This window comes from Harpegnathos saltator, unplaced genomic scaffold (genome assembly GCF_003227715.2).
Source record: "Harpegnathos saltator strain DR-91 unplaced genomic scaffold, Hsal_v8.6 scaffold594, whole genome shotgun sequence".
Taxonomy (NCBI): domain Eukaryota; kingdom Metazoa; phylum Arthropoda; class Insecta; order Hymenoptera; family Formicidae; genus Harpegnathos; species Harpegnathos saltator.
Genome location: NW_020230420.1, coordinates 343,985 through 371,271, shown reverse-complemented (window position 1 = coordinate 371,271; position 27,287 = coordinate 343,985). Strand labels below are relative to the sequence as shown.

Below are 27,287 nucleotides of genomic sequence, written 5' to 3'. Positions count from 1 at the left end.
TTGAAACGTTTTAAAGAGTATTGACATTTTGAACATGTCTGAATTCTGAATCTTTTTGATCCGAAGAAAAGGATTGAAAAGTATTAGTTTCCATCAAATTTTACTGCGCTAAATGCGAGACGGTCTCTGTCGCCCGGGTACCTCACTAGGGAAATTTCTCTGGTACGCTAAATCCCGTAAGGTCATCAGTCTTTGTAGTATATCTCGTCGGTGCATAAGGTTTATATTACCTGTACATACATATTTTGAAACATTTTTTTTTGGATATTATATCAACCGAATTTTGCGTGTCACGTAATATCCTTCGGACTACATGGACATTATTATTTTGATCATTTTGATTTCTTTGGTATTCATTGAATTATCTAGAGCGCGCAACTGCCATGTTGAACGACTCAATTGTCGTATGAAATGTTTCGATTTTCACAAATTTATATAAAATTTTTCATTTTTCACTGATTCACAGAAGTCTTTCACTTTTTATTAGTTCACGCTAGGGAAAAGACTCATGATCGCTGTCTCGAGCAGCTATAACGCTTTTCGAATCATCTATGTCGGCGCGCTTTTACTCCTGTCATTAATAACTCGATAATTATTGCGAATCTCGCAAAATGGTATGGGACTTTTATGTTTGTCTCAACCCAATCTACCCTCACACTTCGAATTGGCAGCTAATTATCGGACATTTCGTATGATCTTCATGATATTAATCATACACAATGTCAATTCTTTTCTTTTTGCACATGTTAACATGTTAATTCATGTTATAAACGCGTAACAATGTGCGAGACCGTGCTTGTCAAGTACACTATTACGGTTGTAGCACGGACATAAACCGCCTAAAATGGATGTAGCACGGACTGCCACCACATACAGGTTTTACCGCCGAAACCTGAAAGTGGATGTAGCATCGTAGTTCCCTTCTCAAAATGGATGCAGATGGCACCCTTTCCCAGTGCGGAAAGTCTGTGCCGTCGAAAACATCATGTTGGCCGCTCTCATGTACCTCTTTGGTAATATTAAGGCCCAGTTCCACAACTTGCTTTAAACTCCGTTTAAAGCAAGTTGTGGAACTGGGCCTAAAAGTTGTCACCTGGATAAATTTTCGATATTGGCAAGAGAGTTCCGAGGGGCCTGGCGGTAATTGAAGAACGATGACAATATCGACTTCTTTTACTACATTAAATATAACAGGAACATTTATACCGTATTATATTCGATTACCACGGCGATAGAAATTACCGACGATACAAAAATATAAATGATAAAAGTTTGTTTTCTGAACATTCTTTAGAAAACTATAAAAGATAGAAATCCCATGATACTTTATAAATGATGTTGAGTTGAAAGCGAGTCGAATTTATCAACGGACGCATGCGATTTAGATCACTCCTTTTAGGCCCAGTTCCACAACTTGCTTTAAACTCCGTTTAAAGCAAGTTGTGAAACTGGGCCTTAGAGGTCTCTGAGAGTAACATATGAGAAGAAAATTTCAAGTTTACCACCTATTACATATGTCCTGTTAGCGTCATGAACGAGGAACGTCCACATTCTTTCTTTCTCTCCTTTCGTTAAAACTGAGTAAGTTCAACGAAAATCGTATTATATCATTAACATCATAAGTCTTTACATGAATCGTAACACAAGGAATCTAAACTCTAAATTTTTCTCATTGGAATACCTTACTATTTTCTCGTATTTTTTTCTCGTATAACGAGTTATATATCCGGTGCAAAGGATATGTTAACCTCGAAGATGTTTACCGTGCTAGAAACTACCATTCGTATCTTTATTCTCGCACTCTGAATTTTGGATGTACATTTTAAGTATGATATATCTCAAAAACGTCCGTTGCCAATAGCACTTTATATTTATATATTCTAAAAAATTGAACAATTTGACTTTGCATGGCAAGGAAGCTGATGTAATGTATGGCGTTCAGATTCTAAATAACGCATTATGCGTTAATCATTTTTGTTCTGCAGGATTTCGTGATGGGGGCATATAAGTATATGCAAGAATTGTATCGTAAGAAGCAAAGCGATGTGCTTCGCTTTTTATTGCGTGTTAGATGCTGGCAATATCGCCAGTTAACAAAGATGCATCGTGCTCCTAGACCTTCAAGACCTGATAAAGCTCGTCGTCTAGGTTACAAAGCTAAACAAGGTAAAAATTTTTATTAAAGTATTTATATTTATCAAGTTGTAAATGTACTTTATAAAATTGAATACATGAAAATATTTAAATCACTTGAAATTTTTATTACAAAAATACTTTGGTATAATGTTTTATGATTGTACCTGTTGTATAGTGTAAAAAGATGCTTTTATATATTAAATATGTAATATATTTATAACATCATACTTATAATCATATTTATCATATTTGCTACAAATACAATTATTTAAAAATATTACAATAATAAAGATTTCCATTTCCTTATATTTTTTATTCTTAATGCCTATCTGATGAGTTACATGCACCACTCTTACAGTTTTATGGGGATGTATATGTATCGCTGATTCAACTTATTTTATCACAACAAGTATGACTGTAAAGGTATAATATCAACAAATAGACTTTTTTTTGTGATGTAGGTTTTGTCATCTTCAGAATTCGTGTGCGTCGTGGTGGACGCAAACGTCCAGTTCCCAAAGGTGCAACTTATGGCAAACCTAAAAGCCATGGAGTTAACCAATTGAAGCCAACCAGAAAATTGCAGTCGGTTGCTGAGGTGAGATATATAATAAATATAATTAAAATGACCTAAAAAATCTGTGAATATGAGCTATTTATATGATAATTCATGCACTTTTCTTATATTTAAATGGGGAAATAAATTTTGTTTGTTTCTGAACAAGAAATCACACTTATTTACTAGTTATTTACTGGTATTTGTCATTCAACAATTTGTTTTGTAGGAACGTGTTGGTCGTCGCTGTGGTGGATTGAGAGTATTGAATAGTTACTGGGTAGCCCAGGATTCCTCGTATAAATATTATGAAGTTATTTTGGTTGATCCCGCACACAAGGTAATATATTAAACTAATTTTGTTATAATTTTGGATTATTATCTTAAAAAAAGCTATTTTTTCATACATTATAAGCATGTAATACACAATATGATGACACTTTATATCATATATGATAAAGTAATGATATTTTTAATTCTTCCTTGGATGACTGATGACAAAATAAAGTTTTAATAATTTGAAATGTTTTGTTTGACTCCTATTTCTGATATTCTTTGTCTTGCTCCAGGCAATCCGTAATGATCCAAAAATGAACTGGATATGTAATGCAGTTCATAAACATCGTGAGCTGCGTGGTAAAACTTCCGCCGGCAGGAGTTCACGCGGTTTAGGTAAAGGACATCGTTACTCACAAACGATTGGTGGTTCCCGCCGTGCCGCTTGGTTACGACGAAATTCGCTTTCTCTTCGCAGAAAGCGATAATAATATTATTTGTAATCATAAAAGAAATAAAAATACTATAACAAAATTCATGAGAAAAGTCCATTTTCCATGTATGTGTGTATGCACATGTGTGTGTATATATAATATATGTGTTTGTGTGTATACATATAAAGTTCAAATTGCAAAAGCTTCAAATATCAGTTGTATAATTCAGTTTATTTCTGATGTATATATATAATTCAAAACAATAGAAAACAAGATAAACAACCTAGATAGAGAAACCAACTGTCACTTCATATTGTGTGTGTATTATAATAAAGGATGATAAAATCCTTGATTTATATATAATATTTGAAACAATTGAATTTATATATAAAAGGGAAACTTCATTGTCCAGGTCCAGATAATGATTTGTCCATAAACTTCTTTTTTGCGAAGCAAAGCCACCATTTGCTTGGTTTACCATCCTCACCATATACTTTTTCAACGATCCTAACAGCTGTTTCTTGTCTAATTTGATGGAGATACTGTCTCATGAGATCTAAAATTGAAAGTAACATTTCATTAATTGACAACATATGGTATCATATATATATTTAGTATATATACTTCCAAATTACTCAATTGTTTTACAAACTTTTTATACTTACCAGCTTCAGCAGGACTACTTGGTTTAGCATATACAGAATTTAATGGGAATCCAGGATCACCAGGGATGTCAAACTTAGAAATAGCTAAAGAAAACATTTCATTCATGGCTTGTGGTTGGGTTGCACATTTCTGCAACTTTTTCAGGCATTCAGTGATAAATAGAGTGATATAAATTAGAACTCTGTCAGCTTCACTCTGCAATGAAGATACAATTTGCAAATATATATAACAATTTGTTTATATTGTACCATGAGCTTCTAAATATATTACCTTAATTTCATATGTCCTAAAAAACACATTGGCTTTGAAGAAATATAATGCTTCATCAATTATATCTTGTTCCTTGTTATTAAAAGAAGGTGCAGGACCTCTAAATGTGGTTTTAATTGGCAAAAGAGCCATGTTTCCGATAGTACCATGGCTTTTTGTGAAACTTGAATGATATGCCTAAAAATTTTAATAGAACAAAACAGTATATAAGCTTTAAATTTAATGTAACATGGTGTAAGTTAGATTATGCTATCAACTTAGATGTATGACTAATCCATCACTACTATAAGTCATGCAATATATTCTTAGTTTAATTGATTATTAGTTTGTGTTATATATTAATCAGAACAAAATTAGGACCCACCCAATGGGATTGAAATACTCAACATATACATATTTATATATAGAAATAATTATAAAAAAATCTATTCTGGAATGATTTGACATTGTGCTTTGGTTATATCGTGCAGACAACGCCCTGGAGATATTTGATTGATAATATTTGACTTGAAATGTATTATAATATTAATATAATGATATGAAAACTTACAGGCATTACAGCGATGCAATTATTTTTGGAAAGTCTTTCGTTCTACTACTGTGTTAAACAACAAGTTTTCAAGAAATGTCAAACCAGGCTCAAATACTCTAAAAACGAAATATTACTTCTGGAGGACTTGCTTTAAACAGAACAAATTTGTCTCTAGAAAGTAAATTCAGTTATTGGATACCAGAAGACGCACTAGAATAGTAGACCAACACAAATTCCCTACGAACGCGAAAGCGCACAAAAATGTCACAACGCCAACGAGGTAACATAAAGACTGACAGCCCTCAGGACCGGCGGTTGTTACAACTTCTCGGTAAGTTAACCGATAGTTAAATCATACGTTTGTCTTTGTTTTGCCTTCAACTTGGACAAAGACAGACATATGATTTAACTGTCAGTTAACTTACCAAGAAGTTGGAACAACTGGCCCTGAGTAAATTTTCATATTGGCCACGGAGGCCCCGAAAGGCCCGGAGATAATCATAGAGCGATGATAATACCTGCATTTTTTGCGTGTTGCAATCTATGTAAACGAATCGTAAGTCTTCCATTCGAAAATAACTATGGCTTTTGTCAGTAAAAATATAAAGTTCCAGGAGAATGGCGTAGGGGCTTACTTGCACAGGCCCAGAGCCATCTATTGAAGGAAGGAAGGACGGAAGAAAATAAAGTTGGCAATAGTAAAAATTACTAATGCCGCGTTTCACTCCTCGCGTGAGTAAAATCAGTAAACAGCTGATGTAGGCTGCGTTCCGAAATCCACTGCCAGTACTGAAAATACATGGTTTGTGTCACGTATACTATATAGATATACTATATAAATTTTCAGTACTGGCAGTGAATTTCGGAACGCAGCCTTCGTGGTGATTCTGAGTTGATGTAATAATGGGTCTGTTCTTTATAGCACTATTGAACTGCACTGCTGAACTGTGCAATAAGTTAAAATGAGATAACTATATTTTTCTCACCCTAACTTATTGCACTAGTTCAGCAGTGCAGCTATAAAGAACAGACCCAACGATTAGTAAATTAATGAATCCTAAAGAATTAATTGATTTAAAATTAATGGATGAAGCGACAATTATATTATATTATAAAGTACTATATTATAAAGTACAAAAGGAAATGTATAATTGTGCTAATAATTATATAACTTTATTATAACAATCCATACTTTAATAATAATAATCATATTTATATTATCTTATTATGTCTTTAATTAGACTAAAAGTTGACAATGTTTTATTCAAAGGAAGAGAATAAATCAATGTGTTATAAAATATTGTCCAGTTTGAAAAGAATTTATTAGTATTATTTGCTATCATATTTATTGATGCAGCAGAATTATATATATCTTTAGAATTAACTAACATTTTTATTTATTGTAATAATGTAATAGCAAATGTATTTGTAAAAAGCCATAACTGTAATATAAATATACATAAGATAATCGCAATAACCCAATACGCATCAACTAACAATAATATAACATTAATATTATAATATTTGCCATTCAACAATGTAAATATGACATAACACATGTTTTGTAACAGTTATATTGTTGAGTGAAAAATTAGAAGTTAAGCATCATGTACAGGGTGTCCTAGAACAATTATTTCTGTTGTCATAGTTTATAGGAGTGTAGAATGGATTAAAGCAAACAAAGAATCTCATGGATTATGTAGATAGTCCAATTTTTCATTTCTTGTTAATAAAGAAAAACAAAGTTGATACAGTTCATTCTTAGTTTAGTTTTTGAAGAATAAAGATTATCTATTCAGTTAACCCAGCCAGAACCGTTGATTCGACATTTATTTGACGATGAAATGGTCGATAAGCGTTGAATCAATGTTAATTCAACCTTCATCGACGTCGAATCAACATTATGGTGCTGACTGGGTAATGAGTTACATCACAAGCTTGGAGTTTCATTAAAAATAACAACGACCGTAACGGGGAATTTAGAATTATTTGAAATAATTATCTGTTGTGTAAATACATCGACGAGATACTAATTAATCTTTCAGCGTACCAGAGAAATTTCGCTGTATGCTAACGTCCTATAAAATATAATTTTTCGAGACTAGCGCACTCTAGTGTTGGTTGTTGCGAGGTTAGACATGGTTGTGAGCTTTTAGAAGTGCTGTATGCTAAAGGTATTGTTTATTACTCGCAATGATATACTTTTCAGTTTCCCATTTATAAATTATGAACAAGATTCTAACAAAAAAATGTATTAGATTCAAGTGTTAAGAAATAATTATTATATAGATAAATATACATCTTTAAATAGAGAGCATAGAAGCATGTAACCATGCTTCTATGACCTTTCTTATGAAATCTATTTTAATATTATACTACTGTATGTTTTTCTCATAGAATATTAATAGAATATTATTGTCTTTGTTTCAGGTCATACTTTATGTCAGAATGCCAAAATATCATTGGTGAAATATTGATTAACTCCTTGCAATCAATCAATCAAAAAGAATAACGTTATGGAGTTATAAGTATTTGATTCTATCCATATTCTTGTAAAGGTATGATTTATTTCAACATTGATATTTTTTCTTTGATGATAAGTGCATGTGTCTTGAAATATTATATGTGAATAATATACATACATGATAAATATACAATAAAAGAGAAAAAGAAAGAGAGAGAGAGAGAGAGAGGAAGAGAAAAAGGAAAAGAGAGAGAGAGAGAGAGAGAAAATATATATGTGCAAGCAAATAAATATTAGATAACAGTAAGGTTATATCAGTGTTATAATTGTTAGCTTAACAATATAAGTACAATAGATCATATGTATATGTTGTATGTAAGTTATATTGTTGAATGAGAAATTTAATATTAATGTAATATTACTGTTATTCAGTGTTTACTAGGCAACATATATAATTTTGTCAAAACGGAGATATGAAAAAAGCACAATATGTTAGAAATAACATTTATATTCATTTAAATGCATGTTATACTTTTTGATATTCAAATTCACCGATTTATCAAAACACATGCATCAAATTATATTATAAAAAATACTAACATTTAATTAATAATTTTTTGAACAGTTTAAGAATTTCCGTGAAATATCTTTCATTAGTCACTTCAAAAGGATGGTAAGCAAACTGTAGTTGCAGCTTATAAGAAGACAACAAAATCCCTTCAGTGATTACATCAGTCAGCCGTGTGAAATAATAATGGTATTGAATTTATATTCTGTCATATTGTTATAACATAAGAATAAATGATGTTAGGAACATCTATAAGACTATTAAAGATAATTTAATAGTTTTATAGATAGACTCAATTGTCATATAAGATTGATCACTATTTCAACAGTTTGCCACTATGAGCAGCAGCTCTGTCGCATACTGTTTTACCGATCAAGTGATGAGCCGTCGAAAGCATATCATGGCTGAAAGATGCTTTGATTGACAACAATGTGTTGGTTCATTCTATTAAATTTCATGTAATACAAGAAATATGCTACAGAATATGCAGTTGGTAAAGTATCAAACACATACTGCAATCATTTTAATTTTATAAGTGGATGAAATTGTGCTATGCATTTATTGTGCTGAATAATAGATAAGGATACATTAATTTTTTTAACTATAGAGGGAACAATCCTGTTAGCATCCATATAAATAGTGATGTTGCTAAAAATATTGATTAAACTAATCTTTCATTTTCACCAGAAGGTAAAAAGTAAAGATAATAATATATAATACCTAAGAATAGCAAATTATTTCCAGAATGTTCCCAATTCGAGGATACCTTATATAGTTACACCAAGATTGCGTAAAAATCGTAAAATTGAGAACAGATGGGGATTGCAGTATGAGATATCTGTACAGTATGCTGCATTTGGGAGGCAATGTTTGCCTTATATGCCAACAGAACCACCAGCATCTTTGAGTGAAGAGGTTGTGGAATCTGAGCCACTATATGTGTGCAAGCAATGTAAAGACTGGTTAGTTAATAATGATTAACATAATTATATTATTTTATATTTTGTCACAGCTGTTATATGATTTCAATGATTCTGGTTGCAGTTTTCGCTTTCAAAGCAGCTTGGATGATCATAGTAAGAGGCGTAGTTGGATTTTTGGACTTTGGTGTCACAATTGTTTTAGGACAGTATGCACTCATATAACCGAAATAGGCTCTGTATGTTCTATATGCATGAGACAAGATAATGAAAAACGTTCATATTTACGATCAAGAGGATTTGGTCACCAACGTTTTCAAAAATGGGGAGCTATGAAAGTATTTTACAACCAGTGCCAACTCTTTGAACACATGAAATTGCATAATTTATGCTCAATAGATGTATCTGATGTAATGTTAATGCCTCTACCTGCTGATTTAAGTTATAATGATTGGACTCTTGAACTAGAGTTAGCATGTGAAGCACTTATGGAATACACATTCTTATTACGTGTGCATGTCATGGATTGGTTAAGATTGAACAAAATAGAAAATAACTGGTGGAAATTGATTGATGACGAAGATGACAACAATATGAGTAACATTGTAAGAGGTTATAAGGGTCGACAAATGTTCAAAACTTTGGAAAAGTGTGAAGAAGACCAGAATCCTAATTCTGAGGTATCCAATATCACCACACATTCTCTTTTTATGGAACTTATTGATTCTTGTTTTAATGACAAGGATAAGAATAATCATTCTACTAATGCTGTCTCAGACAAAAATGTGTCGGAAAATGAAGATAATCCTTGCGTGTCAACTGACATTGCTTTTGTAGATTGTGGTCCTATCTCAAAATGTTTGGAACCAGAACCATCAATGAGCACTATACCTAGGAAACAGATATCTGTTCTTAAAAATTCAAGACGAAATATACAGAACTTGCACTTAACTGATAAAACTGCTAAGAGAAACTGTAAAAAAAGAAAAACGATGCTTATAGATACCAGTTTAGTTGAAACGGATGTGGTTCCTGAAAATACAACTATGCTAAAAGTTGGTGAAAAAGACTTGAATAAAAATACTATCAGTAAACAATCATTCAAAAACTCTCAGCAATATAGAACAGAGCAATCATTTGTAAAAGAAAGTGTGGGAAATAGCATTAGTAAACCTATAATAGAAACTGATATTGCTAAAATTCTAAACAATCCAATCAACATCGCTGTTCCGTTTTCTGCTAAAAATATTAAGTTACATAAAACGAATTCAGATTATTTAGGACATGGCCTACAAAAATCCGTAGGAGCCTGTGGTTCCGAGATATTACCTGTCCAAAGTTCAAAGAAGGCAGATGTTGCATCTATTATCAACGACCTATCTTCTCAACTTATTTTAAATAATAAAGTTGTTCTTGAACAGAATTCACAGAAATTTATAACTTTTTGCGACGAAGATGTAATTATGACTGAAAAAAAATCAAACAATTCAACATTGGATAAAAACAGTACAGATGTTGGTACGTTATTACAAAAGAAACAAGTTACTGGTAAATTTTTAATTAAAGGTGGAAAGAGATATCTTATTAAACATTCAGAAGATATCAAGAAGAATTTGTCTAATCTGCCTATTATGACTAATATTTCAAAAGACACAAAACTGCTGATATCCAAACAGAACATTCCAACATCATCTACTACTAATTCTGGTGAAGTCAAAAATACAAATATGGTACAAGCAACTTCACCTCAGAACGACATTTCATTGTTAACACCTTCGCCGTCTCCTTCAGAATTATCCAGTAGTTCCAGCTGTGGGTCGCATGCTAAGCAAATTTTTAAAGTAAAACTACGAAAAGTACTTCCGCGATTAATTTCATTACAGAAGAATTCATGCGAGATGATATCATTGGTTGAAGAAAAAGGAGAAAAGGTCTACATGAATTTAAAAATAACAGATAAGGCTCCCAAAAATATTCCTCATGGCATATGCAAAGACATACCGAAGTGTAGAGAAGAAATGATAAAAGAGTTTTATCATATGGATAATTTCGAGTTGATGGCACGAATCAATCATCTGCAACACGTTAGCGAAGAGATTAGGAAAGTTATGAATTTTGTAACGAATAATAATGACAAAGAAAAATTAAGGTCTATTAATGCTCTCCAGCGGATATTGCAAAATTGTTTGCGTAAGTGTGATCAGAATGTACAAAATAAGAAGAATGATCCGATGTTAAGCGAATGGGAATGGAAGAAAATTGATATATATAGCCATAGATGTCCATTATGTCGCAAGACTATAAAGCCGAGAGCTTATATTGCTGGATTTTCGAAATTGCCTAAGGACGATGATAGATATTGTTTCTGTTACAAATACGTTTGTTACAAGTGTCTATCTTATCATGGTGATTCATCGTGTTTCAGTGCGCATCAAAACCTACACATGCAGGTGGAACCTTATATTTGTCCAGATTGCCACATCAACTTTATTAACGCTAAATTTTTAGAAATCCACATATGGACTGCTTGCTTTCACACACTGAAAAAACGCGTATTCTCTTGCAAAGTTTGCAAGATAGATGGATTTAGAGACATAGAGTCGATTACTATACACTTTGCTACTATGCACAGTGATAAGAAAGTCGTGTGCGAAATGTGTTGCTTGGTATTTTCTTTGTACGATGATTATATGAAGCATTATGCGATGGTACACATGAACATGCCGAAGCCCAAACCGATACGGCTAGTAATAAATAAATTAAACAACGAGATTGTACGTTATGAGAATTTTATACAGTACTTGGTTAATTCCTCCGCGATTGAGGAACTTATATGGTACAAATGTCCTTTATGTCCATTTGCAACTTTAGAAGACACGGATATGGCGATGACATTTAGCACTCATTTACAACAGCAGCATTTCAAACGCTTGTCTGAAGTCATTAGTGCAGAAGCGTTGGAAGATATTATCTCCAAGAAAAAATTTGGAAAAACCTGTATTTCCGAAGGTATCTTAGATACAGTAAAGAATCCTCCGTGTGAAGATGGTACCGTAATACCTAAGATCGTAAACACTCGAACTATTTCGTCGGAAATATTCGAACGTGGCTCTCACGATGCGGACAACACGTGGTCCATTAATTCTGGTGGATCCACGTCTACTTTTGCCGCTGATGTGAGTTCACAAGTGACACAAAAAGTAGACCTGCTACCAAAAATCCTCAATGTTAGATCAGTGGCTGGTTTAAAGACAACCGTAGCGGACAACGTTGCGACAAGTACAGAACTTTTAACTGACATGAAGGTTAAACGCGATTCTCAAGCTTCTTCATCTGAAGTAATTAAATGTAGGAATGAGAAAGGAGAGCTATCATGTAAAGATGAGAAAAACGTGATGATGGAACTAGATGACATCAGATCTGACATCAGGGAAAAAACGAAGGAGCTGGAAGAGCCCGATAAAAGTAACGATGAATTGGTTGCTTCGTGCGCAGCTGAATTCGAAAAATCTCTACAAATAAATGATGGTCACACAAATTCGTCTACCGAATCAAATGCAGAAATTTCCAACTCCGAGTCTGCACCCAAGACAAGTGGCCGTATAAAAGTAATTGATATCAGAAAAATATGTATGCCAAACATCAAACCATTCATGGACAAGTCGTGCGATATGCAGCCCAACGATGAAAATGTAGCCTCTACATTGCCGAAACCTCCTCCGCTTGCGAGAATCCCGCAACATATACTTGATTGTAGAAAAACCGAGGTGGCGGATGCAGCGAGACGAACTATGAACATGAAGCCTCTTTCGCGAAAAGCGGCCAAGATGAGACCTCGAATTGCTATAATCGGGCCAACTGACACGCAAGAGGGATCTATCGAGTTTTTGTGTCACATATGTAACAAAAAGATCAACACTTCTTGGCCAGTGGTGCGGACACACTTTACCGAGAATCATTTTCGTGAATATCAATTGGCTACACCTTCTCTGTGCTTAAAGAAACTACCATCTGACTACAAGAAATATTATCAGAAATATATATGTAATATGAAACGAAAGTCAAACATCGCTTTACCTACAGTGAAGAGAAAGCGCCGGTGGACATCAAAGAAAAGTAACACTGACACAAAGGACACAAGCGTACCCGAGATAGGACTTTGTGTGGAAAAGGAGACGGCAGAAGACGGTGAGGGTAATTTCAAATGCAAGAAATGCGGTCAACGATGTACTGACATGTCCGATCTGAGAGAGCATATTGCTGCTAATCACAGGCTGAAAGGCCGTTATTTGATATGTCTGGAATGCGGCGAGAACTTTGTGGTCGCGCCTAGCCTACAGATGCATCTGAAGGCTTTTCATGGAATAGACGATCCTATCAGCCACATGAGTCAAAATCCTTCTTATTCCTCTGACGCAATCGGCGATTTGGAGGAGGAGAGAAAAACAACGGAAGCTAATCAGTGTCATGTTTGTATGGCAGTTTTCGAGGATAAGGCTGCGGTAGACAAACACCTGAGAGTACATGGTATGGCTTTTTTAAATCGTAAGAGGATAGAGGCGAGAAACGCTCTGAAGAGCCCGGAAAAGAAACCAAACGCGGAGGACAACAAGCAAAGTCCTCAGCAAATTACAGAACAACCAAGGGAAACTGTGAAACGAGATAAACCGGTGGAAACAATCCTAGAAAAACTTAATGTAAGTAGTTAAATCTGTCATGAATCGATGTAAAGAGAATAAGGACGATAATTATAAATCAGGTGAAAGAAAAGCTAATACATGCTAAAAATGGCGGAAATATTAGTATTATAATCTTTTCTTTATATTACTATTGAAAATGGTATATTAACTGTTTTCAGGCGGCAATGTAATCACAGGGGATGAACATGTGGAAGAAAACAATTTTGTAATATAATATATTCATTAATTCTTATTTATAAGTTTTCGTCTGTATATTTACGCGCTCAATATTTTTGTCGACAGTTCATTGTTGTCACGAAACATTGTGTCACTGAATTATTAATCTTTCTCTTCTCTATCACGTGTACTTTAGAAGATCCGTATATTCTATAATTTATCACTTTTGAAATTTAGTTAAACGAGTCAGAATAAAACACGATGAATCATCTCGATATATACATAAATTAATAGTATCATGGGGAGACATTATGTATATTACCGTACGTATGATTCGGAATTATTAATTGTATTTTCTTTTATTGATATTTATATAGTATGTCCCATCACTACTGTGACACGGATTAATAACAGATCCTTTAAGGTATTTTAAGATGAAAATCTTAACACGAAGGTATCAAGTTTATAATAGCTTTGAAATAGGAAACGTTTCGTGCTTGCATTGTCACGTTGTCCATATTTCGGTGACGTCTGCATTTCTGGAAAATACATACCTACATCTGTGAGTTTTATTTATTCAATTAGAAATAATATTATTAAATGTTTATAAAGATGTCGCGAATGAAAATAAAATATTATTGTGAAATGTAATATATTGCGTTAAAAACAGAATTTTTCGAGATTAAATTTATTTTGTATGATGTTCTGGTAAACGTACGTTTTTGAGTAAAAATATATAAATAAAGAAATGGTTTCATATATATATATATATATATATATATATATATATTTGTAATGTTATATGATTAATATTGATCTGAACAAACTTTATCATATGAGGAATCAACTTTATATCTGTCTCAGGTAACTTTAACGACATATATATATATATATATATATATATATATATATATATATATATATATATATATATATAGTCCATCTATAGGAATAGTGTTAAAATTAGACGAAATATATTCAATATTACACTGGATATTAGAATTGGGTGTAATAATCCTGATTCGCTTCAAGTAATTTGATTTTGCATACTTTATATATGATTGCATCGGACAGAAAATTCAAAAATCAAAATAATATGTGAAAAATCCACGTATTTGGATAAGATTTATCGCATGTTTTTATTGCATATTGCTATGATAATAATAATATACGAACCTTATGAAAGATTCTCGGCGCGATACGCGTCGTTAAAGTTACCTGAGACAGATATAAAGTTGATTCCTCATATGATAAAGTTTGTTCAGATATGTAAAGTTTGTTCAGATCAATATTAATCATATAACATTACAAATAACAAATTATTTTTGTTTCTGTAGTATGAGCGTAAGATGACTGCATCTTATATTAATGATCAGTAATTATTTAAATTCTCCTTATTTAACGCTTTTGCTACAGTTTACTTGGGAAATTATCTCAACGATTTATCTTCTATTTTTTGATGTTATAGTGTAAACAGACTTATAATTTGTTTATATATAGACATGAAAAATGGTCGCTCTTATACATACATATATATACACATATATATATATATATATATATATATATATATAACATTGGACACTTACGAAAAATCGATGCGCTATATGTGTAAAACATTAATAGCAAAGATATTAAAGACCATTATTAACATTTTCGTAGCAGGATTTTGCCTTAAAATGTCTTCAGAAATCTGTAAGAAATAATGGATATTAACAGCTAGTGATAGGACATGTATATATTTAACAATTTTGTAATTTGTACTATAGTTTCTTGTAAATTTATTTAACAAGTCTAAAAAGGTAGTTAACTCATTGTAATAAAAATTATACATATATATACACATATATATATGTATATGTATAATTTCATATACGTTTAAATATATAGAAATGTTATTTTAATAAAAATTCAATACATGTCGATCTATAAGATACATCATAAGGTATTGTAAATACTCTGTTTTACAAATTAATTTCGTTTTGTACTGCACTAGTTTCATTAATTTTATTTGCGATATATAAAAATAAAGATCTCTTAGATTAGTGATATATCCATATTATATCGTTCATTGTTCGTTTTTTAATCCAAGGACTGTGGACTGTGGGACGGATAACGATAATGGCCAATATGATGAGATGGATAGAATATATAGTTCTTTATTATATCATTCTTATTTGCACAGACAATGCTGATTATTTCTTAGCCGATAAAGTTTTAATGATTGACACATCGAGATATCCGAGTAACGAAACGAATCGGATAGCAAGATTTCGGAAGGAAACCTTTTCGCTGGGATATGTCCTCGCCATTCGTTTTATCTACATATTTATATGTATACGTTAATGCTCGGTGACATGAAAATACGTTTCAACCAGCTTCACATTGTACAAACCAAACGTGCTCCATTCTTACTTTCAATCATTTTACTTCGAACAAATATATTTTCATTACACATGAGCGCAGGTATTAGAGAAAAGGTTTGTGGCACTGAACACTTTGATTGTGGCCCCATAAGAGTATGTTGTAGTTTGTCTTCTGAAACACTTGGAGAGCTTTTTCGTTTTCGCGGAAAAGTATCCTATCTTTGGATAATTAATGAGAATGTAATTAATCGTGAGTAAACTATTTCGAAAGGTATCGGCGTTTTCTATACTTCCGCTTCTCTCATTTCTCCTCGTCGTTACTCCTTGACGGTTGTCCTTCCTGTGACTTATGTCGGATCGAGATTACTGAAATCATGTCGTCGGGATAAAAGATACTTAGAAAGAAGAATATCGTGAGCGTTGGTCCCATTTATGATCCGCCAAGACAAACGTATACTCTTACGGGTCCGATTTGCTTTTCTTTTGGCACAGTTACTAACGAACACACATGATTGAGATTATATTGCGATTGGTCCGTGATCCTCGCATTTGGGCATCGGAAACGACAAATTTATGTTCATCATACGTACGCAACTTCGTGGAGTTCTCACACAGTCATGACACTCTAATCGTTTGTCAGATTGGGCGCGAATAAAATTAACACTTGATTTGAGCCGGTTGTCTGTATCATCTTTTTTCTTTGAGGTGCTCCATATTGCATACGTTTCTCCTGAGAAGCGTTTGACAGCATCGATTTTATAGCGTTCCACTGCATACGGCCGCCAACTCGCTACTCGATTACGATGTTCAATGAATAACCAATTATGACGTCAATTTTCTTAATAAGCAACGCTATCGTTAGTTCATTGGGTTCATCATACCCAGATTATGCGAATTGACTCTATCGGAGATTCTAATCGGCTCTTAAAATGTTAATTCGAAGCTATCTAATATAGACGCTATACTCCAACGTGTTATCGTAAATCTTCATGTATTTATACATGGATGTTGCGCGAAGATGCCTCGCGTAAATCGCAGGTCAATAGCGTATCCCTAAGTACTTTGTTACGCTGGCGTAACAATCTTCTTCTGTCTATCACACGAAACATCTAAATAGACGCGACTTATAATTTGACTCACGGATTGTCTAAGCGACTACGATATAGTTAGGAATTTTCAGCAGAATCGTTATTCCACCTTCTCCTCCCCCGAAAAACATTCAAACGTTAATGTGGATGTTGCACGAGGAACGCGATAAAACCGACACCGTTCGGAGTTATTTTTCTGATATATTGTCTCTTTTACTTGGCGGTAGCTTCGTTGAGAGATAAGTACAAGGACAGTAGAACTTCGCGTTTAAACACGAGCACAGTCGCACTACACAGTGGTCGGTCTCCTCTCCACGCAGGAAGCACCGATGTGGTTATCGGCATCGGAGTTGGACTCCTCGCCTGGGTTATCCGCATCGATCACTGACACAACTGGGCTCGATGGACGAGGCATCGGTTCTTGATAAAAGTTCGAGCCAACGTCGTGTCGAGTTTCCGACGTGGAATCGTTCTTCAACGGCACAGAATTGCTCGCAACGCCGGTCACCCTCAGGGACAAGGAGGACGACGAACTCGACTGGGCAGTTTTCGATTCGTATTCGGCGGGGCTGACCTGGTCCTGGCTGTCGTTTACCCTGAACAACTTCCTCAAGTCGCTGCCCAGCTTCGTATCGACCGGACTCGTCTCTGAGTCCACGGTGATGGTCAGGGCCAAGGAATCCGGTGGGTTTCTACCTCGGGCGGTATTGGCGAGCTCGCTGAAAGGGACCCCGATCTCGCTTGTGGCACACATATCGAAATTGGGATTGCACGAGCTACGGGATGGTACTTGGCTAGTTTTCGGTTTCGTCGCGTCTTCCATCGAGTGCCAACGATGCGGTCTTGGAATCGACATGTTCTGCGCGATAGCGCTCAAACTGTTCGCCGGGATTATGCGATGAGGAAACCGAGGCGATCCGCGTATCTTCTCCCGAGAGGACGACTGACTCATGCTCACCTCTGTAAATTTGTTTTATCGTAAATGTTAAAGCAATGCATATAATTCACTGTATAGCCAAACGCTCGCACATTCAGATTCGAAGCTTTTCATCGGGAAGCTTTTTATGCATTTATTCATGTAAAAGATATTCAACTTTTTCTGAGATTTGTCGCTCTATTTTAAGAATTACGATCTCTTCATTCCGAGTCTTAATGCCGAGCTTCAATTCGCGAGGACGATAACATTACTGTAGCGATTTGTTTGATGTTTTTACGCGAATATGCGTTATAGGTTGAGAGATTTTATTTAAATGAAACGTTGAAATTCTCGAGATTATGTCTATACTCACGTGGCGGTAAATTGAAATTCACCCGAGGTTCGCTACTTTCCTTACGACGTAGCCCTAAGCTCAATCTACGATCTTCCTCGCTTGTAATACTAATTATTGGTCCTGAACCGCATCGTGCATGAGGCGAGTGGGTGCCTTGGGCATCCACCTGGCAAGTAGAGGCGGCCTTCGTGCCAGGCACTAAACCGGCAATGTAACCCATATGGACTCGAAGAGCCGATGCAACCCCTGAATGAAGATGATACAAGCGGATAATCGTGGCCGTATAATATATGTTAAATATACTTCTAAATTATAGCTAACGTGAAAATTGAGAATATAATACACAGCATCCTTTTCCGTCACACTTTTTCCTCGCACTAATCGCTCCTGCTAATTATTTTTAGTCGTGTTATTAATTAAGAATACTTCTACATGCATATTCAAATGCAGAAATAGTGGACGTGCGTGCAAGGATGTGCGAAGAAAGCGGTTCTATCGCGAGTTAAAGAGACAACGTCAGGTTGGAAGTTTTAGCAACAGTTTTATCCTTTGAATCAACGAGACAGCATATACTACTCGAACGCATATGAGATCGCAAATTATGAGAATTTGTATTTCGCGTTTTTATGCAGACTCTTTTACGAGTTTCAGCTTCCGGAAATTTTGACAGACTCGGGATAAGCTGGGATAAGCGAACGCTACGCACGCTGCACACACGCTGGGACGACGCGTGTTGCATGAACGCGCGCGCAGTCGCACTGCTCGCACATGAGTGAGACGGACGTGTGCACGTGGCCCGATGACATGTGCGAACGGCCCCGCAGTGGGGGCAAGGCCGCGCGCTGACCTCAATGTGCTATCAATTGAAGATTTCCTAGAAGTCTACTACGGAACGCGGCCATACTCCCACTCACACGTGATGCAAACAGCACGTGCCATTGACGCCACTGCAGCGTCTCGAGCCGGGATCGGGAGCGCGATTCGGTTCGATAATCGTCGATTTCCATTCTCCATTATTAGAGATCGTGGCGACTTCAAACGAAAACTATCCAGTAAAGCTAAGACTTCCGCGCGCTTTATCAACGCAAGATCCTCCTTCTTAGATATGAGAATCAAGCAAATCTTAGCAAAGTTAGGTTATCCTAATAAAAAAATTAGACATTCTCGAGTTAAAGTGGGAATTAATCTATGATAAAAACTATGATATATCTTCTTGACCTGGATTGATAATTACAAAGCTCAGTTCCGGTTCTAACAGTTGAATGGTTGAATTGTGTCAAGCCTTGCTGGTTATCAGTGATCAGCGCTACACAGCACTTTCTGCGCCTCATTTATCGCGTATATATATAACCGTATATTTACCGTATTTTTAGTCATTCTATTGGTGCTCAAGCTTTTATGCAATCAATGGAAATTAGGATGGCAGTCGATGTGTTAATAAATACGAAATACAATTAAAATAAAATAATAATGAGTGCTCTCTTCTGATCGTGTGTGGAATACAATGATATGGGATAAATAATTGTGGGACATTCAGTATCCAGTAAAATCGCGTCCATCCTATCGCCTTGAATCGAAACATTTTAATTTTTTTATTCAGTACTTTCTTACCGGTGAACGACGCAGTGGAGGTTTTCCTGCTACTCGGTCTGCTGCCGAAGAGGCTGAAGAGTCGTTGAAAAACTCCCAAGCGATTCGGCCCTTCGGTCTCCCTGCGACGGTGCAACTTGTAAAGGTCGGCCAGGCTCTGCCTGGGATCGTCCGGCTCCAGATCCGGCTGACTGCTAAATGCTACGGTACCGCGACGTATGCCTAATTTCAACAAGGTCTGACTCGTATATGACGCGAAACCCCATGTCGAGCAGTCATTATGATGGACGCGCGATTATTGAGGCTTGGGTTCTACCTAATCGTCGGGACGTATATTCTGCGGAAGCGAAAGCGCGTGCGAATTTAGGCGACATTTATGCGGAAGCGAGTCATGAATCGATCTGTATCCATGGCAGGGGATATATTCCGCGTTACACGCACGGAATTAACTTGTCTGCCTATCTGTATATCGCGCGATATTTTCGCGTGTGCGCAAGCGCTATATTATATCTGTTCTCCATTTAAAACAGTATATATTATTCTCCATTATAAACAGACTGTAAATAGTTTATTTGCAATTTCGCACCATATATACACGCTGTAAATTTGCCATCGGCAATTTTGCGATTGTATGACGATAGCTTCGGTATGAAAATCGCCTGCGATAGAAGAGGAAGGAGGGGAAGTACACATATTTTTATCTCATTGCAATGAAACATACTGTGTACAGCTATTTACACGAGTATCTCCCAATCGTGCACGTCTTTGAACTGAACAAGCTGGAAGCTCCCTTCTGTTGTGTTTCTGTACATTGTTCGAAATTTCTGCTCCAATTAGCTGAAGATTCAGAGTTCATCTTCAATGTGTCGCGAGCTGCAGGTTGCGTGAAAAACAAACAGGAAAACCCAGAACTCGCGTGACACGAGCCGAGTTTTCAGCATTTTGCCTAACAACGTTTGTTTCATCAATCAAGCAGTGCGCGACAAAACTTTCGTCCGTTCGACATGCTCACGAACAATAGGCCGTACAACAACGTGTTGTGACACCATCACAGATCGGTAACTCGTCGATACCTTCGTCGTCTGAGTTTGACGCACGGACGCTGCGATAGATATGTGACAGGTGTATCATGTGCGATACATGCTATTGATAATTTACGCGATGCATGTATATCGGATATCTCATTACATAGAGAGTAGGAGATATTGTGTGTGTGTGTGTGTGTGTGTGCGCGTGTAATCTCTTAATAAAATAACATTTTTATCAGCATTTACCGTACGAATGATCTCTCAGCGGGTGGCGCTTAAATGAAATTGATATTAAGATCCAGATAAAGTTTATACGGAGGTAGGAGGAGAAGGGAGAGATTTCTCCTCAGAGTCGTGCATACAGGCCCCAAAGGGTTCCCTCGGGTTAAAAGTCGTTCGTCAAAATCCGGGTTAAAATTCAGTTTGCGAAAATTCCTTCGAAAAGCCGCGACACGGCTATTTTCCGGCGATGAGGCACCCTCTGTGCACACACACATATACACAGACGGCGCTCAACCTTTGACCTCGTTCGATCAGTCACGGTACACATTCGGAAATATTGGGGTGGAACGTGCAGTCGGCGTGCAAACGCGTACCTCGGCGTATGTACTTATGCGCTGAATTGTCCGGACTCATCAAGGGGATTCGGGATTTTGGAGACGCGAGTGCAACGCTGCCCGAATCGATATATCAGAAACTCGCCGAATGCGGCGCTCACGGGCACTCTCCGCGCGCGCTAATAATGCCCGCCATATTCTCACGATGACGGTCAAGTTGGACGTGGACGTTAATTGGTACACGACACAGGACACGAAATACTCGATACATGTCTTGTGTTCGTCGCGTGGCGTTCGTTGCGGAATTGCCGGAGCGTAAATATGCATGCGCGACAGTCGAAAGGCGGATATTTCGCGAGCGAAATGTGTGCGGTATTTGCACACATTGCAAATGGCACGACCCGGGGAGACCAATTTTCAGGGGAAATTTCCTTTTAGTCAGCGCAAAGGATGGGAATAAACAGATCAATTACAAGCGCGTGCGGCGACGCGACGACGCGGGCGAATAATAATCGAGCGATTACGCTTGATCTCTGCGGGAGCTTCGTGAGAAAGTAGATTGATCAAAATGATTCAGGAGGGATTCTTTCTCAACGCGAAACGTTTCGACTTTCAACGCCGAGGGAAAGAAAGGAAAGATTAGACGAAGATAAAAATCTGTTGCTTCTTTCACATATCCGCAACTTTGTAATTCTTAAATTATTTAATATTTGTTTGTCTCATGTACACTCCGTCTGCTGTTGAGTAAGTTACATCATTGATACGTTGTTTGTTGAAATTGAGATAATCAAACATTAAATAACTCTTGAGTAAATGTGCTCAACATGGAAACGGCGGCAGTGAGTAACCATTTGTAGCATCAAATTAGATCAACTATGCTGAATAGTGTTGTAGTGTTGTTGAGTACCTCGGGATATTCTCTCCCTTCATTGACCTTTCAAGTTCGACGATATATACAAGATTAATGTAGAAGCGAAATCTCGACTCAGAAAGTTTCTAAAATTGATACATCTCTCTAAAGTTCTACATCGGGGTAAGTGATTCGTGGCTATTTCGGCTATTATCCCTCCTTGCGTTAAGTACAAAGCTTCGTGAGTGGAAAAAATGTCCGTACGGTGGATATTCTTGCGGTGAAAAAGACTGAACATACTATCGTTAAGATCTCTGCGCTGTGAAAAGTGTCAACACATCTGGATCTGAGCATGCATGTGTTTACTCTTAGGAAAAAGTGAAGAGAAAAAACGATGGTCGCTTGGTCGCGTGTGTTTAATTTGAAAAAGTCTCAGGTCATCTGAGTGTGTGTGTAAGAGGAACTTCGAACAAGGTTCGAACGAGCTGTCCTTTCTTCTACGCTAATACTTTGCTATAACTCGGGCTCCCTTCCCACGCTCTCAACTCAGGCAAGCGAACGTGGGGAAGAACGTTTTTCAGGCAATTACGTGCAATAAAGGGATTTCTGTCACCTTTCTCGGACATCTGATCGACGGAAAAACGGCGGAGCGAGAAAAGCATATTAATACTTATGGTTCCTTCCTTCTCTCCCGCCGGCAAGGCTCGACTCGTCGTGCGAGTTTCGGAACATCTATTCCCGTCTCCTCGCTTTCGTCTCGATAATCTATCGGTCGTGCCTTTTGGCACGTACGTTCCTGGTACACTTTTACGTTTTCCTAGCTAAAAACTTCGCTTTTTCCTGCCCCTTTAATAGATAATCTATTTCGACGGAGGTAGAAGCCCCGCAGTCACTCTCTTTCACGAGATCGATGCGGGATCTTGGCTTCGAGTTTATGCGGATAAAAGTCGCTCCACCGTTTCTCGGCGGCATTATACGATACGAAACGTACGTCGCTGGTCGTCCGATACCATTTCGTCTCTTTTATAATGTATGAGGACGTTCGGTGACTTTTGCTGTTGTTACAACCCGCCGTCGTATCGAGAAAGAGAGAGAGAGAGAGAGAGAGAGAGAGAGAGAGAGAGAGAGAGAGAGAGAGAGAGAGAGGGAGATTAATTCAATAAGCGGAAGAAATCAGCTGGATTTTATCTAAAGTGAGGTCGAGCTCTTCCTTGAGCGGCGAAGATCGGAACGGTGTCCTTCGCTGGCACGACGAGTCCATCTATCTATCTGTCTACATCCCGATCGATTCACACTCACCGGACGAGTCCGCGGATGGCCAACTAGCGCGGGGAATAACCGGTGGCAGAACGCTGAGCAATAACAGGGGCAGACCGCCGCCGATACTCGGATTTCGTTGGGAGATCGAGGCGCTTGACGAGCCGTGCGACGGTTCCAGCGTCTCCTGCGCCAGTTGCTTCTCCAATCTGGCCAACTCCAGCTCCAGCTGTGCCATCTCACGGCGATAAACTCGATTTTGCACCTCCACGCGATACTGTAGCTCTCTGCCGTCAAGATACGATCACACTCAGACGCAAACACCTCGCCAACTCCCTCGAGTCTCGCCCTTCGCTCGACAGTCGATCCCATCGCGATCTAATTAACGTTAATTATCTCACGCGTTACTCGGAGATTCGTGCTCACGGGAACGGGCGTTTCAGGAGAGAGAGAAACAGACGCGGCGGGCCCAAATCGTTTTAAAGCGACGAGAGAGCTCGATGTAATTCGCGACTCCGAGCGCTCGGGGAGCGACGGGCGAGCCATCGTCCTTGAGGTAGACAACTCCGAAGACGAGCGAAGATCGCGAAAGTAACGCGACGTAACTTTTCCCCCTCGACGTTCCAAGGGGATTAGAGCGCGCAGGCACGACGAGAGACATTGTCTGGAGGTCGATCCGCTCGGCCGATTAGCCACCAAGTGGAACTCCCTTATCGTCCTGCCGAATGACGCTATTGCGCTCCAACTCCGTCCTCCATCCCCGTCGACTGTCCTCCGGTCACTTACCTCCTGTCGTCGGTGACGAATCTGCGCGTATTACATTCGATCTTGAGGCCGAGGCTCTGCACGACCGGGTCGGCCCTCTCGCCCGCGAGGATGTTCGCCAGTTGCGGCAGGAAGAGCAGCGCCAAGGTCACCGTCGTCGACGACAGGATCAGGGCGGTGATGGTGACGAAGGCCAAGGTCGCGCGGTCGGGCATTAGATTGGCCAACACCACGACGATGCTCGACGTGATGACTACGAGGTACACGCTCATGCCGATGTATTGCGAGTCGTTGAGCGCCGGGATCTTGACGTGCCTAGAACCGCGTCATTGGCCGCGTCACTTGGACGACATCCGATTTCCAGCCGCGCGGCGTCAAGGCCATGGCGCAAGCGAAATGCAGCGGACGATGATCCTCGAGCTACTTAACGGATAGCTCGGAGAAGAGCGGTAAGAGCAAAAGCGGGATCACGGGGGGAGCGTAACGCGCTAGCCGCGGGGATTACGCCGCGAGGATCGCCACGCAAGAAACGTAATGTCTGCTCCGCTTCGAAGCGGCATGAAATATTCAGCAGATTATCTCTATTAGAGATATCGGCGGAGCTCCCGGCGGCCTTTGGCACCAGGGCGCCCGCACACTTTGGAGACGTCTTTATCCCCGAAGCTTACCTCGTTTCCCAGGCCATGTAGACCCCGACTACCAGCAGTAAACCTTTGTAAACGTAGAGAGCGAGCAGCCAGCCGTTGGTGTACTGCGAACGGCACACCTCCACCTATAAGAGCAAATAAAGGCACGAGTTAATTGGCTACGGCTCGTTAACGATAATTACCGTGGCGTAGTCGTGACATTCAGCCGTGGCTCGCGCGACCGAGAGAGCTCGGCTAGGTGCGGACGTGTCGCGCGGCATGGCTCCGTCTACTCGCACGGTACGGCTTTACCTGAGGCTGATAGACGACCCCTCGATCCTGCGGGCTGATCTCCAGCGTCAGGTTGCGCAGGTGACGTTGCATCGGGTCCAGAGTCACCCACAGCGTCACTATGAGGCAGTCGATCAGCAGGAGCACGCAGATCAGGCTTATCAGCTGGGTGTCCTGCAGCAGCTGAAATGTACAAAGCGATAATCGCGATTTATGCGCCGGAGCGTCGATTCCGCGCTGGCGGAAGCGCAGCGCGCAGCTTTCCGCCAGCGTGTAAATCTCGTCGGCGCAAATATTGGCTCCGCCGCGCCGTTGAGCGCGAATATGCATATGTAGCGCGGGGAGAATTATCGCGAAATCTCGCGTCGACCAACCTTGTTCTTCACGACACCGCTTCGGCTCCTCGTGAAGATCCTGTGCACTCGATACGTCTTCGTGAACATCGAGCCGAAAGCCAAGGAGAAGCCGGCCGACAATAGGTACACTCTCGCCTGTGGATGAGAGGAGCCTCTGGTTTTTGCTCTCGCGTAAGATGCAGAATTCCGTATGCTCTTCTGCGTCAGTCGAGGAAACTATCTCTAAAGAATTTCCACACGCGATTTGCGCGATACCGCTTTTTACCGGCATTACCGGCATAAATCTTCGACATCGCGGTAGGTTGCTCGTCGTGAAAAATAGGCTGATAAATAAGTAATAATTAATAGATAATTGTAAAGTCTTTAACAAGTCTCCATACATTAATATTTCATAATATTCGCGCGAGAGCACCGGGAATTACCACACTGCCGGCTACTAAACATTTTACTCTGCATCTCCTCCATTAATATGAGACACCGCGCGAGGACTCCTCGGAAGCGGAGGGCACCGGACGTCCGTTTATAGCGTTTAATTAAGAAGCTCGCACACGCGCGCACACACGCACACGTACACACGAGCGCGCGCGCGCACGAGCGTGCACGGGCGCGAAAGGCGATAATTAGCGTGCATTATGTAAGCTCGATTGACACTGATAATATTGATCGCGTCATCGAGGACGTTAATATTCCTCATAATGGATGTTAATGCTCACGGTGCACACTGCAGGATAATAACCATCGCTGTCGGGTAGCGTGGCGTCGTCCAGTCCCAAAAGTATTACAGCCCCGTAGACCAGGACGCAGCCAACAGCAGCCATGTTATTCAGCCTCGGGCTTGAAAGTTTTATGCTTCTGCCAATATCCAGGAATAATGCATTTGAGTGATTTATCGCGACGATTTGCGTACAGATTCGTCGATGGTGAGAATTATTTTTCACGCGCGGTGCTGCATTCGTTCGCCGGCGGCCGAATTGCCGTTTGCATTGCTTTTCAAAACTTAGTCAAGTAACCGTGTTTGCCGTTTTGCACAAAAGCACCGCCTATTGTTTTTCCGTGATCGGCGGTTTAATCGGTGGGCAAATATTTTATATAGATGTTCCGCGCGCGCGCGAGAGCGAGACTCGATAAGTGTTTCGAACAAGCATCACTTAGACTTTCATTATGCTTTCTCGCGACGCTCTCGCCGCTTTCCTAACTTGATTTCGTTGTTCGCTCGCTGAGAGTGGGGCTTACTTGTGCTTGCGGAAGTGGAGATTGAAAGCCAAGAAAGCGAGGGCCAGGATAACGCCGATGCTGGCGATGCAGGTGACGGTGAGGAACGCAGCGGGGGCTATCGTCACCATTCGTAATCTGCACGCAATCAACAAAACTAGATCACTCACACAGTCGCGATTGTGAAGTCGCGATTTGTACATCTAGCGCCATCTACCAATTGTAGATCAATGTCACATCGAACCGCGTGCAAATTACTTTAACGCTTTGTCCCGCGACGTTGTAATTGCCGATGCTATTGTCGCGCCGTATTACGTATTACGCTAACTCGGCGCAGGCCGTAATTACAACA

The 27,287-nt window shown here is 38.8% G+C and overlaps 4 protein-coding genes across 8 annotated transcripts in view; 2 read left to right on the top strand and 2 right to left on the bottom strand.

Moving 5' to 3' along the window:
• Positions 1-1,481: 1,481 nt before the first annotated feature.
• On the top strand, positions 1,482-3,502 carry RpL15 (ribosomal protein L15). Its single transcript, XM_011150149.3, has 5 exons — positions 1,482-1,581; positions 1,986-2,166; positions 2,598-2,734; positions 2,922-3,032; positions 3,262-3,502. Exons 2-5 carry the CDS (start codon positions 1,995-1,997, stop codon positions 3,454-3,456), a joined length of 615 nt encoding a protein of 204 aa, XP_011148451.1. The 5' UTR covers positions 1,482-1,581; positions 1,986-1,994; the 3' UTR covers positions 3,457-3,502.
• A 110-nt stretch (positions 3,503-3,612) lies between these two features.
• Positions 3,613-5,484, bottom strand: Arpc3A (Actin-related protein 2/3 complex, subunit 3A). 2 transcript variants are annotated; one of them, XM_025304182.1, is made up of 5 exons: positions 5,389-5,484; positions 4,889-4,986; positions 4,339-4,515; positions 4,068-4,263; positions 3,613-3,958 (listed from the first exon to the last, which is right to left on the bottom strand). In XM_025304182.1, the coding sequence occupies exons 2-5, from the start codon at positions 4,892-4,894 to the stop codon at positions 3,804-3,806; spliced, it is 534 nt and encodes a 177-aa protein (XP_025159967.1). In that variant the 5' UTR covers positions 4,895-4,986; positions 5,389-5,484; the 3' UTR covers positions 3,613-3,803. The 2 variants fall into 2 exon arrangements, with proteins under 2 accessions (XP_025159967.1, XP_011148452.1); XM_011150150.3 differs by lacking the exon at positions 5,389-5,484 and having other exon boundaries at positions 4,889-5,034.
• Positions 5,485-6,687: 1,203 nt separating this feature from the next.
• On the top strand, positions 6,688-14,412 carry LOC105188607 (uncharacterized). 3 transcript variants are annotated; one of them, XM_019843902.2, is made up of 7 exons: positions 6,688-7,044; positions 7,301-7,428; positions 7,960-8,091; positions 8,231-8,395; positions 8,647-8,864; positions 8,947-13,519; positions 13,681-14,412. In XM_019843902.2, the coding sequence occupies exons 4-7, from the start codon at positions 8,375-8,377 to the stop codon at positions 13,690-13,692; spliced, it is 4,824 nt and encodes a 1,607-aa protein (XP_019699461.1). In that variant the 5' UTR covers positions 6,688-7,044; positions 7,301-7,428; positions 7,960-8,091; positions 8,231-8,374; the 3' UTR covers positions 13,693-14,412. The 3 variants fall into 3 exon arrangements, with proteins under 3 accessions (XP_019699461.1, XP_011148454.1, XP_025159966.1); XM_011150152.3 differs by lacking the exon at positions 8,231-8,395; XM_025304181.1 differs by lacking the exons at positions 6,688-7,044; positions 7,301-7,428; positions 7,960-8,091 and having other exon boundaries at positions 8,187-8,395.
• A 2,234-nt stretch (positions 14,413-16,646) lies between these two features.
• The window catches only part of GABA-B-R3 (gamma-aminobutyric acid type B receptor subunit 3), a 66,365-nt gene continuing 55,724 nt past the window's right edge, over positions 16,647-27,287 (bottom strand). The window contains exons 10-19 of one of the 2 annotated variants that reach the window (XM_011150153.3): positions 26,957-27,073; positions 26,437-26,575; positions 25,742-25,858; positions 25,389-25,550; positions 25,119-25,222; positions 24,472-24,765; positions 23,728-23,972; positions 20,015-20,215; positions 18,422-18,649; positions 16,647-18,092 (exon numbers count right to left, since the gene is read on the bottom strand). In XM_011150153.3, coding sequence (XP_011148455.1) covers positions 17,422-18,092; positions 18,422-18,649; positions 20,015-20,215; positions 23,728-23,972; positions 24,472-24,765; positions 25,119-25,222; positions 25,389-25,550; positions 25,742-25,858; positions 26,437-26,575; positions 26,957-27,073 — 2,278 coding nt within the window. In that variant the 3' untranslated portion in view covers positions 16,647-17,421. Of the gene's footprint in view, positions 18,093-18,421; positions 18,650-20,014; positions 20,216-23,041; positions 23,055-23,727; positions 23,973-24,471; positions 24,766-25,118; positions 25,223-25,388; positions 25,551-25,741; positions 25,859-26,436; positions 26,576-26,956; positions 27,074-27,287 lie in introns of those variants that run through there. The other variant, XM_025304167.1, reaches the window with a different exon arrangement.

What these genes read in the sequence shown, in the direction of transcription:
- RpL15 (XM_011150149.3), top strand. Translation starts at nt 1,995, where the DNA reads ATGGGGGCATATAAGTATATGCAAGAATTGTATCGTAAGAAGCAAAGC. An exon ending in AATTGCAGTCGGTTGCTGAG is followed by an intron (nt 2,735 to 2,921) that starts GTGAGATATATA and finishes TTTGTTTTGTAG; the next exon opens with GAACGTGTTGGTCGTCGCTG. An exon ending in TGGTTGATCCCGCACACAAG is followed by an intron (nt 3,033 to 3,261) that starts GTAATATATTAA and finishes GTCTTGCTCCAG; the next exon opens with GCAATCCGTAATGATCCAAA.
- Arpc3A (XM_025304182.1), bottom strand. An exon ending in TTAGGACATATGAAATTAAG is followed by an intron (nt 4,264 to 4,338) that starts GTAATATATTTA and finishes TCTTCATTGCAG; the next exon opens with AGTGAAGCTGACAGAGTTCT. An exon ending in AAGTAGTCCTGCTGAAGCTG is followed by an intron (nt 3,959 to 4,067) that starts GTAAGTATAAAA and finishes TTTCAATTTTAG; the next exon opens with ATCTCATGAGACAGTATCTC.
- LOC105188607 (XM_019843902.2), top strand. Translation starts at nt 8,375, where the DNA reads ATGCTACAGAATATGCAGTTG. An exon ending in TGCTACAGAATATGCAGTTG is followed by an intron (nt 8,396 to 8,646) that starts GTAAAGTATCAA and finishes AATTATTTCCAG; the next exon opens with AATGTTCCCAATTCGAGGAT. An exon ending in TGCAAGCAATGTAAAGACTG is followed by an intron (nt 8,865 to 8,946) that starts GTTAGTTAATAA and finishes TTCTGGTTGCAG; the next exon opens with TTTTCGCTTTCAAAGCAGCT.